Source organism: Leptidea sinapis, chromosome 14 (assembly GCF_905404315.1).
Source record: "Leptidea sinapis chromosome 14, ilLepSina1.1, whole genome shotgun sequence".
Taxonomy (NCBI): domain Eukaryota; kingdom Metazoa; phylum Arthropoda; class Insecta; order Lepidoptera; family Pieridae; genus Leptidea; species Leptidea sinapis.
The window spans coordinates 6890015-6907896 of NC_066278.1; the positions used below are offsets into that span (position 1 = coordinate 6890015).

The 17882-nt window shown below is 33.9% G+C and overlaps 1 protein-coding gene across 4 annotated transcripts in view; it reads left to right on the forward strand.

The window, feature by feature from the left end:
* LOC126968132 (uncharacterized) overlaps positions 1-14021 on the forward strand; it is a 122125-nt gene extending 108104 nt beyond the window's left edge. For all 4 annotated transcript variants that reach the window (XM_050813000.1, XM_050812998.1, XM_050812999.1 and 1 more), the window contains exons 4-11: positions 1454-1611; positions 3032-3175; positions 4951-5149; positions 7430-7553; positions 9151-9262; positions 10228-10330; positions 11497-11683; positions 12420-14021. In XM_050813000.1, coding sequence (XP_050668957.1) covers positions 1454-1611; positions 3032-3175; positions 4951-5149; positions 7430-7553; positions 9151-9262; positions 10228-10330; positions 11497-11683; positions 12420-13153 — 1761 coding nt within the window. In that variant the 3' untranslated portion in view covers positions 13154-14021. The remainder of the gene's footprint in view (positions 1-1453; positions 1612-3031; positions 3176-4950; positions 5150-7429; positions 7554-9150; positions 9263-10227; positions 10331-11496; positions 11684-12419) is intronic.
* The last annotated feature ends 3861 nt before the right edge of the window (positions 14022-17882 follow it).

Below are 17882 nucleotides of genomic sequence, written 5' to 3' on the forward strand. Positions count from 1 at the left end.
TGTACATCTATTACGCTTTTAAAGTATATATAATCTATAACTATATAAAATTTGTATATAATTTTGCCTCTTTGTGGGGTTATATAGATCAAGCTTACGTATAACATTCTAAAGGCATAAAAGGCATCTATTTTCTCAAAATTGATTCCTCTAATTAATTTGACGTTATTTCTAATATATTAGATACTACTACCGCTTTGGAAACAAATTGGGCTCTGAAGAAGAAGTGAAAAAGCGGAGCAAGAAACTTTCTCAGCATTTTTTTGCGCTCTTTTTAATAAAATATACAATATTGTACTGTCATTGCTATTGCTTTAAAATGATCATAATCTAGTCCCAGGCTGTCCGATCACTTCGATATTCAGCTGCAGCAGAGTAGTAGGATTTACGACTTTTAAACACATGAAATTCGGGTTTTATTTCCTTATATTCCTTAGAATTTTACACATCTGATTTCATAACAATAAAGTATTTTTAACAGTGCGAGAATGCCTGGTTCTCCAACAATCAGAATATAATTTTTTGTTTAATCTGTAGACTTTGGTTAGTAGTTTCTCATATCCGTTTAATAATGACATTCTTGGGTGTTAACGTTATTAACTTTTTGTAATAATAAAGTTCTTTTTATCTAACAAACCACACAATTTAATGATTAATCATTAATTCGTCATACTGTTCGTAGTAATGTGTCGGAATAAAATTTATTGGGTTTTTCTTATTATATTTTCTAAGTGGGGCCATTATATCACTGCTAAAGATTCGTGCTGAGCCCTGTGTTGATATTATGAAACTATTTTATATTCGTACGACGATAAAACTGTAATCCATAAAAGATAAATATTGCCATCCGTGCTAACATTGTAATAAAAAAACTAACCGCTCTCAGAAGTAAGTAAGGGTGACTTGAAATTTATAGAAGTCGGTTAAAAAGTCCTAATCGCAGTGAACACATATATAAAATGCGTTCACTGCTTAATTGGCTGAAGTTGATGTGCTTTCAACAAAGCCTGATTCGACAACTGAGTTTTCTTTTTTTGGAAGTTCACTGTTCACTGACAATCAGCAGTGGGATCCTTGGCTCCTTTGCACAGGATGCCGGCTAGATTGATAGATAGATGAGTACCACAACGGCGTCTATTTTTGCCGTGAAGCAGTAATGTGTAATGAATGCATGTAAACTTACTGGGCAAATCTTTCGATCTTATGTCGCTCAGAATTTTCGGGTTTTTCAAGAATCTTGAGCAGCACTGCATTGCAATGGGCAGGACGTATCAATTACCATCAGCTGAACGACCTGCTCGTCTCTTCCCTTATTGTCATAAAAAAAGTTTCCAATGGTTTACTTCGCCATGAATTATTTTCATTTGGTCAGGTTGATCATCTGCGAGTTCCACAATTCATATCTCAAGTTAACTAAACTATAGTTAAATGAATTTTACGTTTGTCAATTTAGGTTTGCCAGAACGATCGGATAATCGTGGATGTTGAGAATGATCTGATGACGGAAGGGACAACAGTACATTGGCACGGGCAGCACCAACGAGGGACGCCGTATATGGATGGCACACCCTACATTACCCAGTGTCCCATAGTACCTGAAACAACTTTCAGGTAAGAGGCTGATTAGAATACTGACATGTCAGGCAAGAATCACAATATCACCCACTAATAGAGACAACGATAGAAAACAGAGAGATACTAAATTTTGGCTTATCGTTATACTATGTATGTATAAAGTATATATATATATATATTGTAGTGAATATAGTTATTCATAAAAATACAAGTTTATGTAATGCTCATATATTTGATTATAGTTAGTCATTTGAGGTTGGTATATATTACTATTAAAATAATTTGAAATTTTACTCAGCACCAAATTTAATATCTTGTATAAAATAATTATTTTTTTACTTTTTCTTTTTAACATATATTATATTATATAATATACCTAGATCCAACCAAGAAGTTCGTCTCAATCAAGTCAAACCAATTTAAACTTAAAAATATACTAGTTGACTCGACAGACGTTGTTCTGTACATAATAAATAAAATACTGTTTTTATGAATTATCAGTAATATTTATCATATCATAACATCAAGAATTATTTCGTAAAATATGCTCCCTGTTGTTATAATTAAATTGTTTTACGGCAGAACTATCAAACCATGCGTAAATAAATTTTCTCATAGAAAATATGTCCATACAAAACAAATATTGAAAATAAAAATAATTATGGGTCCTCAAATCGAAATTAAAACTATCCCATCTCTCAAGTTGGACTAAACTGCACTCCATGAAGTAATCCCCATTTAAATCCGTTCATTAGTTTAGGAGTCCATCGCGGACAAACAACGTGTCACGTAATTTATATATATTAAGATTATATTACGTATACCTACTATACATGACAAAAGTAGGTCAATAATAACGCGTGTTATTACTATTAGAATCATTTAAAGAGAAAAGTGAGTCCCATGAAAATTTCAATAAGCTACTAGTGGGAGGCTCCTTTGCACCGGTTGCCGGCTAGATTATGGGTACCAAAACGGCCCCTTTTTCTGCCGTGAAGCAGTAATGTGTCAGTATAACTGTATTTCCGTCTGAAGGGCGCCGTAGCTAGTGATATTATTGGACAAATGAGACTTGTCTTATCTTTAGCTCGTTACTTTGAGATCTTATATTTCAAAGTGACGAGCGCAGTTGTAGTGCCGCTCAGAATTTTTGGGTTATTCAAAAATCTTTAGCGGCACTGCATTATTATTGGCAGGACGTATCAATTCCCATCAGCTGAACGTCCTGCTCGTTTAGTACCTAATTTTCTTATAAAAAATCTTGAAATGCTTTAGAATTTTTTTTGGATATGTCTATTTTCCTTATTTTGGGTTATACAGATTCTCATTTCGGTAAAGTTTCCCGTGATTGAAATGAGAATGAATTCTGCAATGGACCAAATTTTCATACTGATTTTAATTTTGAAAGTTTGGATATCGATGTAGATAAACATCTAGATAACATCTTTCCTAACAGGTACCAGTTCAACGCAACACAAGCGGGAACTCACTTTTGGCACTCCCACTCTGGGATGCAGCGGGCTGATGGAGCAGCAGGAGCTCTCATCATCAGGAAACCGAAGTCCCAGGAGCCTCATCGTGACCTCTATGATCATGACAGGTAGGTTTTATTCAAAAAAAAAATATGAAAATAAGTATGTGTGCGTGTAATATTTACGCGCGGTTAAAGTAAAACTTCTTTGACATTTACGGCAATGTTTCACTGTTCAACGAATTAACTTAAAATAAATATCATAATTTATTATTATTTATACATTTTAATTAAAACATGTTATATTGATATTATTCATTAAATACGAAACGGAACTTTCTCTTTTTCTATCTTCACTAACTTATATCTCCCTCTCAACTTCGGTCGCCTCGCCCGATCACACTTTTCGTAACGCTCTCGTCACGCATTCACCATCTTACTCCCCAAGTCAAGCGTACGTAAAGAAGTCTTACTTCAAAAATTATTTTCAGTCGGAGCTGTAATTGTCTTTATCGCATAGGTTTTTGTCTCGTTCGTTTAAGCGCGACAGAAATATTGATTTCGAATTCCTTCATTTGAGTAAGGATCGGCGAATAAGAGTATTACGTACTGATAATTTTTCGTGTATTAGGTATTTAGGAATCGTAATGCTATCTTGGATTTCAACAAACGTGAGACCGGGTGATATGTATGTTTTCCGATGGCGATTTCAGTACAATTTTGGTTATTTTGGGAGTTTGGGCATGGGCATATTCTTGATTAGAATATAATCTACACTTAAACATTTTGTTCCTTTTTCCGAAAAATTCCTCTGCTTCTGTAAAAAAAAACAATAGACAATGTGAGGTGTAAGCGGAATGTAACGTTGCGTAAAATCGTAATATTATATGCAGCTTATAACTTGCTATTATGACATTTGGAAAAAGTAAAATGTACAAGCGTATTTTGCTTTTATCTTTTTTAGGATGTGATTAAGAAATCACATTAAAAAAAAAACAAAATTGAATTTTATTCAGGGATACGTTTCTGAATGAACAAATGGGCTGTGTACGTCCCGCTTAATACATCTTGGGCCTGTATTCCAGAAAGCATCAGTAATGAAGACGGTGACAAAAACTAAATCAGGGATTACACATTAATACAACAATAGCTCACAAACGTAATATCAGTCATTTCTTTATTTTAAATATTTTCAAAGCATGCAAAGCATTTACGAGTAAAGTTAGTTAACGACTGCTATTATTGGTAACACGGTTAAATAAGATATCACTTCGTTAAAAACATATTAGGAACTATTGTTATACGATTTAGTAAGAATTTAGTTTGCGCAATCAATGTAAAAATGAAGCTCAAATAACGAAAGAAATCAAGCTCAGGATCGCAACGAGTTGGAAAAATACTGGACGTTAAAAAAGAAATTATGAAGTCGAAAGAGGGCAGAGAGGAAAAGAGAGGAAAATTTTGCAGGGCACATGATGCAAGATACAGTGGGGAAATGGACCAAAAGAGTTACAGAATGGTACCCAAGAGATGGCAAAAGAGAACGAGGAAGAAAGCACACAAGGTGGAAAGATGAAATAAAATTTACAGCAGGATTTAACTGGAAAAGAGTTGCCCAAACAAATAAGAGTGGAAATCGTTGGAGGAGGCCTTAAGAGACATTTTATAGTTTATAGCTTAACATTCTTGGTGTTTGCAATGTTAATTGTTTTTTTAGTGCGGAATAAAATGGCTTTATGATTATAAGTTTGCGCAACCACTCCTTCTTTCTCCTTTGCTCTTAAAACTTCAAGCCAATCCCGTGGTCTTCTAGAATGGAAAGCTATGTTAGCTTAGTAGAAATAAATAGACATGGTGTCTTCACGTATTACAAATAAAAAGGAATAATTCAATTTATATTTCAGGTCCGAGCACGTGATGATTGTAACGGATTGGATCCACGAGCTGTCTGTAGGAATGTTCACCGATCATCACCATTCGACCGGTGACAATAAACCACCCACTTTGCTTATCAACGGTGTGGGAAGGTTCAAGGTTTTCGACAATGCTACTATGACTGCCAAACCGAAGTATATGAGAGCAGCTAGATTTAATGTTGAACAAGTAAGTAATTTGCAATAGCTCTTCTGCTTGATTTGCTTCTTCCAAGGAATAAAGTGTTGGTTAGGTCGAGTTAGTATTTTGATGGGAGGTGTAAAATGTATTATTAAAAGACGTTTGTGTGGTAGAGGTTACAATAACATAAATGAAATGATACCACAGATGGAGAATAGGGCGAGTAGCTATTTCAATTATATATTTTATTGTAAAGAAGTTTTATAATACAAAAGAAGAACCCCACTGTTTTGTTTGCGCCCGTTCTTCTCAGAGATTTTTCAATGGGTGGTAGTTTTTGACGTTCAATAAGTGATTTTAAATCCTAGTTTGAATAAAAATATCTAAATTAGTTTTAAGTTAGTATCTAAGTTTTTTTTTTAATAAAATTCCAACTTACAAGTGTTATTTCAATTCATTTTGTTGAAAAACGTTTTTAAGACTTTTTTTTATGTTTATAGTTTAGTAAAAAAAATATTTCATATTTATATGATAATTTGTTATTTTTTTTTAAATGATAACCCTCACTTCTGGGATTAAATACACAAATTAAGCGACCTCTTGCGTTCCGTGAAAAATTTTGTTTTCAAATTTGTCTAAATTAGATGAAAGTAAACCATGAAAAAACTTTAGAGATATCATAGAGAAAAAAATTTACACATACTGTAATCTTACGAGGGCGGCACTGAAAATTTCGGGAATCAAGGAAGTGACACAACCTTACTAATTAAAAAAGTATTTATTGCTTTTTGAAGTATTCTCTGCGAGATTTGACAAATTTTTCCATACGATGGAACCAATCATTGAAGCAACCATTCCATTCGGAAGTTGAGGTCTCCAAAGTGGCCGTTTTGTAGGCGTCCACAGCTTCTTCAGGTGATGAAAATCTCTGACCACGCAATTAATTCTTTAATTTAGGGAAAGTATAGAAATCATTAGGGCTTAGGTCGGGGCTGTACGGCGGATGGTATAATAATTCTATGTTTTCTTGCTCTAAAAACTCTTTTGTTCTGTGCGCGGTGTGAGAACTCGCATTGTCGTAATGGATGATGATGCGGCGGTTGCAGTTCTCTTTACGGTTCAGAAATGACCTGTGGCAAACAAATGCTAGCTTACCATTCTGCATTAACCGTTCTTTGTTCCTCAAGAGGAATAGTCGCAACATGGCCGGTTTTGAAGAAAAACGTGGCCACCATTTTTTTTGCAACACTCCGTGAACGAACAATTTTTGTTGGCTTTAACTCATTTTCGAACACCCAAACTCGTGAGTGGTTTTTTGTTTCAGTTTAGTACCCGTATATACAGGATTCGTCACCCGATACGATGTTGTATACAGCATTTAAGGATCCTGCGTGGAATCTTTCGAGAGTTCTGACGCTCCAAGTAACGCGAACTGCTTTTTGCTCTTCACAGAACAAATGCGGTATTCATCGGGAAAATAACTTTTTTACACCGAATTGTTCATGCAAGATTAAATGTATTTGACTCATGCCAATGTCTAAAATTGCCTGAATTTCGCGGTATGTCAGATGTCGATCTTCCTCAATCAGCTTACGCACAGCATCAACGTTTTCTTTGGTGACTGCAGTTTTTGGACGACCTTGACGGGGATCATCACTGAGCTTGACACGTCCACGTTGAAATTCAGCAAACTAGCGATAAATTGTGGTTTTGGATGGGGCTTCATCACCAAATGCAGAAATCATCCGGTCAACACACTGTTTTTGTGTTAAGCAACTTCGAAAGTCATAATAAATCATCGCCCTAGAATTTTCTCGAGTCAATTCCATTTTCTCAACGACTAAACAAGTTTGACAAGACCTTGTGACAAGACCGAGAATCTTTTTTTAAATAAATAAATGGTATTCGATTTTTAAAACCAAGGAGTTTTCAACTAAAAAGATTTTAATGTGACAGGAACAGTGGAAATATTCCATTCCCGATACTTTTAGTGCAGCCTATGTATAAAGGTATTATGAACATTTTCGAAAATAACTATTTTTAAACAATATTAAACAGGTATACTCGGATTTATTGATATTAGGATTATCTTGACACGATAAGTAGCCCGCATACGTCGTTTCAATAACGTAATATTGATACAAAATATACCATTGCTTAGTATCAATTAAAAATCCTTCAAAATTACATTTCTGATGAAAGAAAAAACACAAACTGCTTCTAACCGATTTCATTTTTTATAAAACAAATGTGATTTCAAAACAAATAAGATGTATTTTTGAGTGTATTTCTTTAAGCCATCTAATTTAATATCGCTCTTATTCCCAGGGCTACAGGTATCGGTTTCGTGTGATTAACGCCGAGTTCCTCAACTGTCCTATAGAAATGTCCGTGGACGGTCATAACATCACTGTGATTGCTTCTGACGGATATGATCTTGAACCAATTACAGGTAAGACGCTTCTAAGATTATTTATTTACAGAATTAAACTTCTTGTTGGATTTCATACGAACTTAGCTCGTATTAAAGTCCAAATAAAACAGTTAATAGAAGGTGTAGATAGTCATAATGATATGATGAATGAGACTAGATTTTCTGCATAAATTAATATATGAAGTGAATGTGAACAGAAACGCTGCATACCAGTTACCAGTGGGAGGCTCCTTTGCACAGGAAGCCGGCAAGATTATGGGTACCACCTATTTCTGCCGTGAAGCAGTAATGTGTAAACATTACTGTGTATCGGTCTGAAGGGCGCCGTATCTAGCGAAATTACTGGGCAAATGAGACTTGACATCTTTTGTCTCAAGGTGACGAGCGCAGTTGTAGTGCCGTTCAGAATTTTTGGGTATTTCAGTCATCCCGAGCAACACATCAGCTGAACGACCTACTCGTCTCGTCCCTTATTTTCATAAAAAAAATATAGGGGATGTATGAAAGGAGAACTGAGGGCCTACTTTAAGTAAACGATGCGATTCCGATACAGTTCAGTTTTGGTACCTAAACTGAATCACTCAAATTCGTACCATAAAGTGCCTTTTACTGAATGGCGTTTGGATCGCTTATGAAGAATGTACGAAACAAATTTGTCTGTGGTCCGCGGTGTGAGAAAGAGATGACGCTCTACAGTCGTTGCATAAGTGTGTCTCTCTTACTCGAACCATATGCGTTGCGTTTCGAAACCTAAAATGATATGATGTTAGCGGTTTTTATACTTAGAAAATACTAAAAATACATTTTAAAATTGCGCTGTATAGCGTCAAATTATTAACCATTAAGCTGTTTTGTACTTATAAAATAATAGTATTATAAATAATTATAGATTTTTCAATAAATGTTTGCTTAGGTGTTTTCGTAAAAATAACGAGTTATGAACGCACCTCCATTGGTGTTTGATTTGACAGGAGCACAGAGTAAATTTTTTTAATTCACTCTGTACTTACTGCCTCGTCTTTAGTATGTTCATTTTCGGTATTTATTTTCAGTATTTTGTTTTACAAAAAAGTCCAATAAAGTATTCTCATCTCATCTTTCACCAATAAAATTTTCCTTTTCTGCATGTTTTCACTATTTTTTTAAAGTTATTAACAACACGATTCACTTTCCTCTAAGGAAGTAGCAACTTTTTTCGAACCGCTCACTTTGACACATAAGCTATCCAGTTTAGGTTGAAATATTACCTCATTGTACGAATGAACGAACTAAATCAGTAAGCGATTCAGTTGACAATTTTTCACATTCAATTGACATCATTGCGATTTAATCAGTCGATTTGACGTCAACCTAAATTGGATAGCTCTAATCAGGTCGTGGTATGAAATAGCAACGCAAATGATTTTAGGTTGTCAATTGATTCGCAATAAGAGTACATGGTAGGCCCGCAGGTAATGAGTACTAAGAAAAAAATAATTAGTATGAAAGAGTTAATACGAGTAGAAAAAGTCAGAAAAGTGTGGTAGGACTATGGGGTCCTGTGCGGAGGTTTACGGAAGGGAACGACCCGCACCACGACACCACCACAATCAATAACATTTAAAATTATTTCTAGCAACATCCCTCGTGACGTACGCAGGCGAGCGCTATGACTTCATTGTGGAAACAAATAATGAGATTGACAATTACTGGATCCGGTTCCGGGGACTGATGGACTGCGATGAGAGGTAATTCAATATGTGTCTGTAAAGTCTATGTGATATATATATATCTATATATCGTGTTCATTTATGTATACAAAGTATACGGACCGCGCGGACGGGAGTAAGTAGAACATCGTCCCTACTAGCGTTGGTTCACGCAGATTTAGCACGAGATGTCGCATGAACTAAGTATTCTATAAAACATGTGAAATCTGTAAGTGTGTTACATTAAAATGTCGCAGCCTATTAAGTTTTCCTTTTTTAAGAGGTCTTCATACCTCAACAACAGAAAACAATGACAATTAAAACTAAATTTGACATTTGATTTACCAATTCGAAAATAATTAATTATAGAAATTATAGAATTTTACCAGTGGGAGGCTCCTTTGCACAGGATGCCGGCTAGATTTTGGGTACCACAAAGGCGCCTATTTCTGCTGTTAAGCAGTAATATGTAAGCATTACTGTGTTTCGGTCTGAAGGGCGCCGAAGGGGCAAATGAGACGTAACATCTTGTGTCTTAAGGTGACGAGCGCAGTTGCAGTGCCACTCAGAATTTATGGGCTTTTCAATAATCCTGAGTGGCACTGCATTGTAGGTAGGGGTATTTGTAGTAGGGTACGTATCAGTTACCATCAGCTGAACGCCCGGCTCGTCTCCTCCCTTGTTTACATAAAAAAAATTAATAGGCAGATTAAAAAATTGTTTTATTATAAAATTATTATTATTTAATAACTCAGAAGTGCTAGCCCTGACTGCTCTGCCGGCACTCACATAGTGATCGCCGGCAAGCATTCTCTGCCCCCACCACATCGCCCCTCCCCACTTGTGTCGTCTGTTTATTGCGAAGATGTTTTTTACTTAATTTGATCAAGGGATCAACAATATGCTATGAAAATATTTTCAAACACAAAAAAATATTTTAAAATCTACGATACTATTGCAGAAATTATAACTGAAGTCCAGATACTAATATTTAATATCGATAGGTTCACAAAAGCAAAGCAAGTTGGTGTGCTTCATTATGAAGGAGCAATGGATTTAGAGCCACCAGGAGATCTCACGTGGGAAGAGTCACATAATGAAGGACTTGTAAGTATAAGATTCTTATCAGACAGAACGCATTTACGTATTTAAGCAGTCAGAAAGTCTGCAGTTTGGGCATTTCTATGTAATTTGGATAAAAATATGCTAGATGTTGATTTGCAATAATTATATACATTAGTATCAACTTGCCAAATTTAATTAAGTTACTAGCGAACGTTGTTACCATATAAAGAAATAAAAAAAATTTTGATGTTATATTTGATGATGATTATAATTTTTGGGGCATAAAAAATAGATGGCGACCTATTTTTAGACCTACCAAATATATTGTTCATAAAATTTATCGTACTACAATAATCATTATATTATTGCCATCTTGGATGCATCTGTTGATGGAATAGAATAATATTAAAACCGCAATACAAAAATAGATGTTCATCGTAGACAGGTAAAAATTGAATTGAATTTGTTTGTATTTTTTACTGCTGAATCATAATAAAATAAAAATAAAAAAGTTGGTAAAAATAAAATAAAAAAATATATTAAGGGGTGATCAATCTTTTCACTATATGTAGGTACTTTTTAAAAGCTATGCTATTTATAAACTAGGTACTTAACTACTACTTATAAACTTAATTTACGAGATGTTTCCTGAAGCAAACAGTTATTGGTGCCAATAACGCGTGGCTCCGCTAGTCTACAAATATTCTAGACTCTGTTCTCGAACTGTATTTTACAATTGCACTTAGCGATTGATAGTTCTTGCAATAAATATCAAACGCTAAGAAATTGTCTGGATTCTATAGAACGAAGTAACATTGGCGCAAATAAGAGACATTGTCGCAGCTAGACAGTTTCTGGTTATGCATCATACATCGTTATACAGCCACTTTAGAATATTCTGGAGCGTTCTGAAATTATTTAATGAAATGGTATTTTTAATAATACATATCTTTCCAAAGTTTGATCCTTATCAGCAACAGACTCCATTGGTTCAATAATACAGGATGTTATTTTTTTTGAAAAATCATTCGGATTGATTACCGTCAAAAGTTTAAGAAATTTAAAAAAATAAATATGCAGTTATCCTTTTTTAAATGTGATAGTAAATAATTTAAACGATCGTACTACAAACTGATACCAAAACTAGTGGATATATGTTAAAAGCACAACTTTATCTTTCTTACCCATGACTTGTGACTTTCTTTCAGCAATTAAACGCATTGAACAAAGGCGAGGAAGAAGATGAAACTATCAGCGTGGCTGAAATGAAATCACTTGAAGGCTACGATGACAGTCTAAAAGAAGTTGCCGACTATCAGTTCTACGTGGCTTATGATTTCTACGCAAAGAATAATACACACTTTCATAAATCACCATATTATGGATATTATCAAGGTGAGATAAAACAAGGAGCAACGTTAAGGCTCACTGTCTTATGCTTACTTACATATTCAAATTGCGCAAAGGAAAGCAATAATCTGAATTTCATTAAAAAAAAACTCACACGATATTTGATAGTTACGACATTTAAGACGATGGTTGTCAACCAGTGATGACTTACCAAAGTCACTGGCATAGTTCGGACAATGTGCCGTTGGGGCAGTGAAGTCCTCGACTGGGGACCACGTACCGGAAGATGCGTTATTGACGCCCCCACAAGATAGACCGATGATCTGGTCAAGATTGCCGGAACAGGTTGGTTGGATATCTTTGGGGGAGGCCTTTGGCTACCTATATCTGCTGCACTATCTATTGAATGCGTATTTAAAAAATAATGAAAAAGATTCTTAAATTTATTTGATAAATTTTGATATAGATATAAAATTATGACTACTATAAAAATTTGATATATTAATAGAACAAATATATTTAGTGATAAGTTAGCTGGTACAGTCGACTAGTAGTTATTGGTTAAATGATTATGTTGCAGTAATTGTTTTACTTTGTTAATTTTGCTTCTGCAAAATTAAAATTAACTAGAAATCAAATTAATCTTAATAATCGAGCAACCTCTAAGGTCGGCTACGATTTGTATTTGTTAACATTCTCATGTAAGAAGTCGAGAATTGTATGTTCTAATTACAGATTTTTATTATTGAAAGTTACTTCAATATTAAACTTTTATTTACAGTTCCAAATCATGACAATCGACTCTACACACCTCAATTGAATCACATTTCGATGAAGATGCCGTCCAGCCCACTTATGCTAAGTCGCCCATCATCAGACAATTTCTGCAACGCTTCTAGCATCGAAAATTCTTGCAAAGAAGGCTTCTGTGAGTGTTCTCACGTTCTATCAGTGAAAAAGAACGCCGTTGTTGAAGTCATCATCGTCGATGAGGGTGTCACTTTTGACGCTAATCATCCTTTCCATTTACACGGACATTTCTTTAGAGTGGTCGGTATGAGAAGATTGGCCAGTGAAATTACAATTGATGAGATTAAAGCATTTGACGAAGCTGGACTACTGAAACGTAATCTTAAGAACGCGCCTCTTAAAGATACAGTCACAGTTCCAGATGGTGGCTATACGGTTATACGTTTTAAAGCTGATAATCCTGGATATTGGCTATTCCATTGTCATATAGAATTCCATGTAGAAGTTGGTATGGCGCTAGTTTTCAAAGTCGGCGAGGAAAAGGATTTTGCTCCTATACCACGTAATTTCCCAACATGTGGCAGCTATATGCCTGATAATATGTTGGAAAATCATACTACAGAAAAGCCCAAAGGAGATAATGTAATATCGATATCACATTGGTGGCCAGTAGTTTATGTAAATTCAACATCGTCAGCGACAAAATTGGGTTCTTCTCTGATAGTATTATATGTTTGGTTACTAAGGATTTTATTAAGAACGTAAACTATGAGTACTAAATAGCTTCAATATATTTAATATAACCCTAATACCAATTTGTACTTATCTTCCCAATTTTTTGGACTGTACTTACTTGTATTTTGTAAAAGGCATTTTGCACGTCAAATGATTTAAGTGTCAAAATGACTGCTCATCTGATGGTAAATTATACGCCCTGTTAAGTGATGCGCTTGTCACTTAGAGACAAAATATTATATTAAGTTTCGTTAGTACGGTAACTTCACTAGCTCGGTGCCCTTCAAATCAAAACACAGATAGTGGTTGAACACTACTGCTTGAGGCATAGCTATGGCAACAATCCAGCTTTGCACAGGATGCCCTGTGCAAAGAAGCGTCGCATTGGTCTTAAGGAATGTAAAAACATTAAAAAAAGGTTAAGTTTTTTAGTGCCAGTAATGTGTAACTTATTTAATGTTTCCGACAAAAATTGTAGCGAGAAACGCATGTCAAATTGTTTACTTGTTTCCAGTAATGTAATGAATGAACAAGAAACCCAGTAATATAATATAATATTCTCACATTTAAGGGAGTCACAAGACATCATTAGACTGTTTGGGTTATGTTATGAATAAAATGAGATTTTCATAAACCTGATTGGTTGACTATTATTAATAAAATATTTGTTTTTATTATTCTTGCAATTGTTATTGAAATGATTGTGTCATTGTAAATATTAACTTCTGTGATCTATTTCGATAAACTTGCCAAAAAGTAAATCATTTTTAAAATGATTTCGTACTGCGTATACTAGAAGTCGCTGGTGATATGTGATATTAATTAGTTTTATGAAACTTGTATTATAAGATAAGAATATAGTTACTTAGGTTTTCGAATTAAATTAAATTAATTTATATTTAGTTTGTTTTTATTGTGTTCCATTTGCACACATTATTGTTTTTACAATCGCACATTTAAATGAAATATTTTCTAAAGGATTCAAACTCTTGTAATGAATCTTAACATTCATTTAAACATTTTTTTTGTATTATGCGTTTAGCATAATACTTATTGTATAAAATATTTTCAAATGTATTGAAAAACTTTACTTTAAACAGAGTAGAGATAAAAAAAATGACGAATTGACAAATCGATTAATGTTTAAATTCAGTATACTTATACAAGCGATAATTTTTGATTTTTTTAATTAAAATTACTTTCCAGCACATATTTTAAAGAACAATACAAATATACATAATATTCGGTCGAACTGTCAACTCGAATAGCCGTGTTGAGTCACGGTGATACTAATTCAATTTATAAAAATTACAACAAGTGTTTGTATACCCATATAAGTGTTTTTGTGCCATGTGTATTTTAAAATAAGTGAAAAGTGCATATTTGGCCAACAGGCAGTGAAATATAAAGAAATAAATCTTAAATAGAGTAAGTGTACCATTTGTATACATAAAATAATATCAAACTACCATCAACAGTTTTGTGTTTTAAAGTGCCTAGCTAATTTAAAAAAATTTATGGCCTGCTCAAATCGTCTTAGTAATCGCATCAATATTATAAATTGTGCAACAAGCTCTTGGTGTCTACATAAACAATGGCTTAGTGTTTAGTCCGGTCAATTTAGACCAAAAAATTAGAGTGAAGTTACATAAAGTCCCAACAAGCTGAAAATCAGTGAAATTGTTCAAAACATAATTATAAACAATGTTTAAAAGTTCCCCATCATTCCCGTGTATGATTTTTTTTTTATTAAATATTTGAATTTCCCAGACGTCAGCTTGTACGAGAATAGTATGGCCCTAAAACAGCTTAAAAACAACAAGGTGCCGGGTGATGATGGAATTACAAGTACTAGTAAGTACTTTTTGAGTCGTTATATCTCAGAAACGGTGGCTTGTAAGAAAAAAAGTATTGATACATTTTTTATAGATAATTTTATGATCTACAATTTTTGTCTGAAGTACTTTTATGATAAAACTTACCGTTTTACTGAAAAACGCGAAAAACGCATTTTATTGACCTTTGACCTTGAATAATTTTTTTTCCATACACGGGAATGATGGGGAACTTTTAAACATTGTTTATAATTATGTTTTAAACAATTTCACTGATTTTCAGCTAGTTGGGACTTTATGTGACTTCGAATGTCTGAATTGACCGGACTAGTTATAAATGCTCGAAGCTAATAAATAAAGAGTCCTGGCCTTCAATGTAGTAAATGTAGCAAGTGGTAACATGGTTCTTGTGCTGCAATATCAACGGACCAGTTAAATGCACTTTATTCAACGGATTCCGTTGATTGGAAGTGCAAAAATTGTACGAGCGGTGCAAAACCTAAGCAACTGTCGTGCATATTGCCTGATATCGATGCAGAACAGAATACCGACACGGAAGCTGCATCATCAAATGTGTGACAACAAGGCAAAGCATCACTCAGCAGATATTATTGGACATAAGACGGGAGGTTCGTGAAATCATAAGAGAAGAACTACAACGTACACTACAACAATAATTTTTTTCAATCAATGAATATGAAGAAAAGATGAAATCATTTGAAGAAGATATAAAGAGGATGGATAGCCAAAACAAAGATCTCAAGAATACCATCACAAACTTATCACTGAAAAATGAAGCGATGGTATAAAAATTTAACCATATAGAACAAACACAAATGGCAAATTATATTGAAATATGCGGAAAGAGTGAAGCAGACAATGAAAATGTTACTGAGCTGGCGACTAAGTATTGCGAAATAATCATACAAAACGCTGCAGACATAATAAATCAGTTAATGCAAAGAAGAGAGCCCCAAAAGCGATTATAGTGAGCCTACGCGAGGGCACCCGCGTCTTGTGGCTGCAGGCCACCCGCCCCCAGAAGCGTTCTGTTACCGACGCAGACCTAGGGGGTGCCGACAACAACACCATCTACTTGAGGGAAGCACTTTCTGCGACTATATCGTTTTTATTATGGAAGGCAAAAGCTGAGCTACGGGACAAGAACTTGTGCAAATTTGTATGGTGCAAACAAGGTATGATTATAGCCCGTAAAAGTGAAAAGGATAAGATATTCTACGTAAGATCCATACAAGACATAGAAAAGTTATCAAAGGACTTTAGAAACTAATAGTTTAATAAAAAAAACAACCGATAATTAAATCTACCAAAAAGAAATTACAAAAATGGAGGACTAAATCGTTAATATAATCATGACAGAATGTAATTACAACAACTGGAATGACTTCGTAAGAGAAGTACCCAAAAATAACATAATTACACTCCACGTAAATATTAGATCAATGACAATGAACTTTTCCCAGTTATATATAATATATTATAAGTAAATGTAAGAGTACTATTCACATGGTTGTCATCATAGAAGCTAACATCCCTAAAGGCTGTGAAAAAATGTTCGAACTGAAGGACTATGAGACACACCAACACCTACGTAAACACGTAAATGTTGGTAGAATAGTGATTTACATACATAAAACGATTGACTTTAAATATCACAAAGTAATTACTTTGAATTCGAAATGTGTTATTGGTGAAATCTCAACGAAATCAAACTATAACTTTGGTGTGTGTGCAGTTTATAGACCACCGCACCTAAGTAAGGACTTATTTATTAGTGAATTAGGTAGTATTATAAGGAAATTCCCGGAAAAAAGGACTGTGTAATAATAGGAGATATTAACATAAATATTAAAGACTCAAATCCCACTATCGTTAATTACTTAAATACATTATTTGAATCAGGATTTGTGGAAGGTATCTCCCAGTATACGAGAGTCAAAAAAAGGGCTACTTGAAACTAAGTCTAGCATAGATCATATTTTAATTAAGACAATGATCAATCAAAATCTATACACAGCTGTTATAGACATTGCGACAGCCAACCATTGCATAACTGGTTTAGCGATACGAGTTAACTCAATCGCTAGCAAACAGAATTTTGCATGCAATTATGTAACTACTCCAGGCTGATTAGAATTTAGCATTAGCCTACGATAGTCCAAATGATGTTTTAGAATGCATTTTAGATAAGTTCTCAAGTGTATATAATAGCTGTAACAACATTTGTAAATAATGAAAGTAAAAGAAAAAATTGTAAATGGTCTGATAAAAAAATGCTATCAATTTGTCAAAAAAGGGATGAATTATACTCGATATAGAAAAAAGATGAAAACAATATGAAAAATAGGATATTGTAAAACATATATAGAAATAAAACAAAGAAATATATAAATTTTGCGAAAAATCGTTATGTACAAAATAAAGTAAAAATAAATTAGCGGCAAAATAAGTACATCTATAGATAACACAATATTAAATCATTTCATAATATAGAAAAAAAGATAAAGCCAATAAATTTGCATTAGAATTTAATAAAAGTTTTAAAAAATAACCAGTTATTGTTCCTTGCCCATGCTTGACACAAATTCGTATAATATAATACAACCGGATAGATGAATGAGATTAAATAAAAGTAATCATGAAGCTGTTCACCACCTTATAAAACAATTAACATTGACAATAAAAGTCCAGAAATTGATGGTATAAGAGCTAAAGACCTAAAATTTGTTAAAATAGTATAACGCCAGCAATCTAACATCTTATAAATCAGTGTATTGTGAAATTACAATATCCGGATGGTTTAAAAGTTGGTACAGTAAGGCCTATTTACAAAAAAGGTAGCCACGCAGATGTCAATAATTACAGACCAATAACGATTTTATCATATATTGACAAAATAGTTG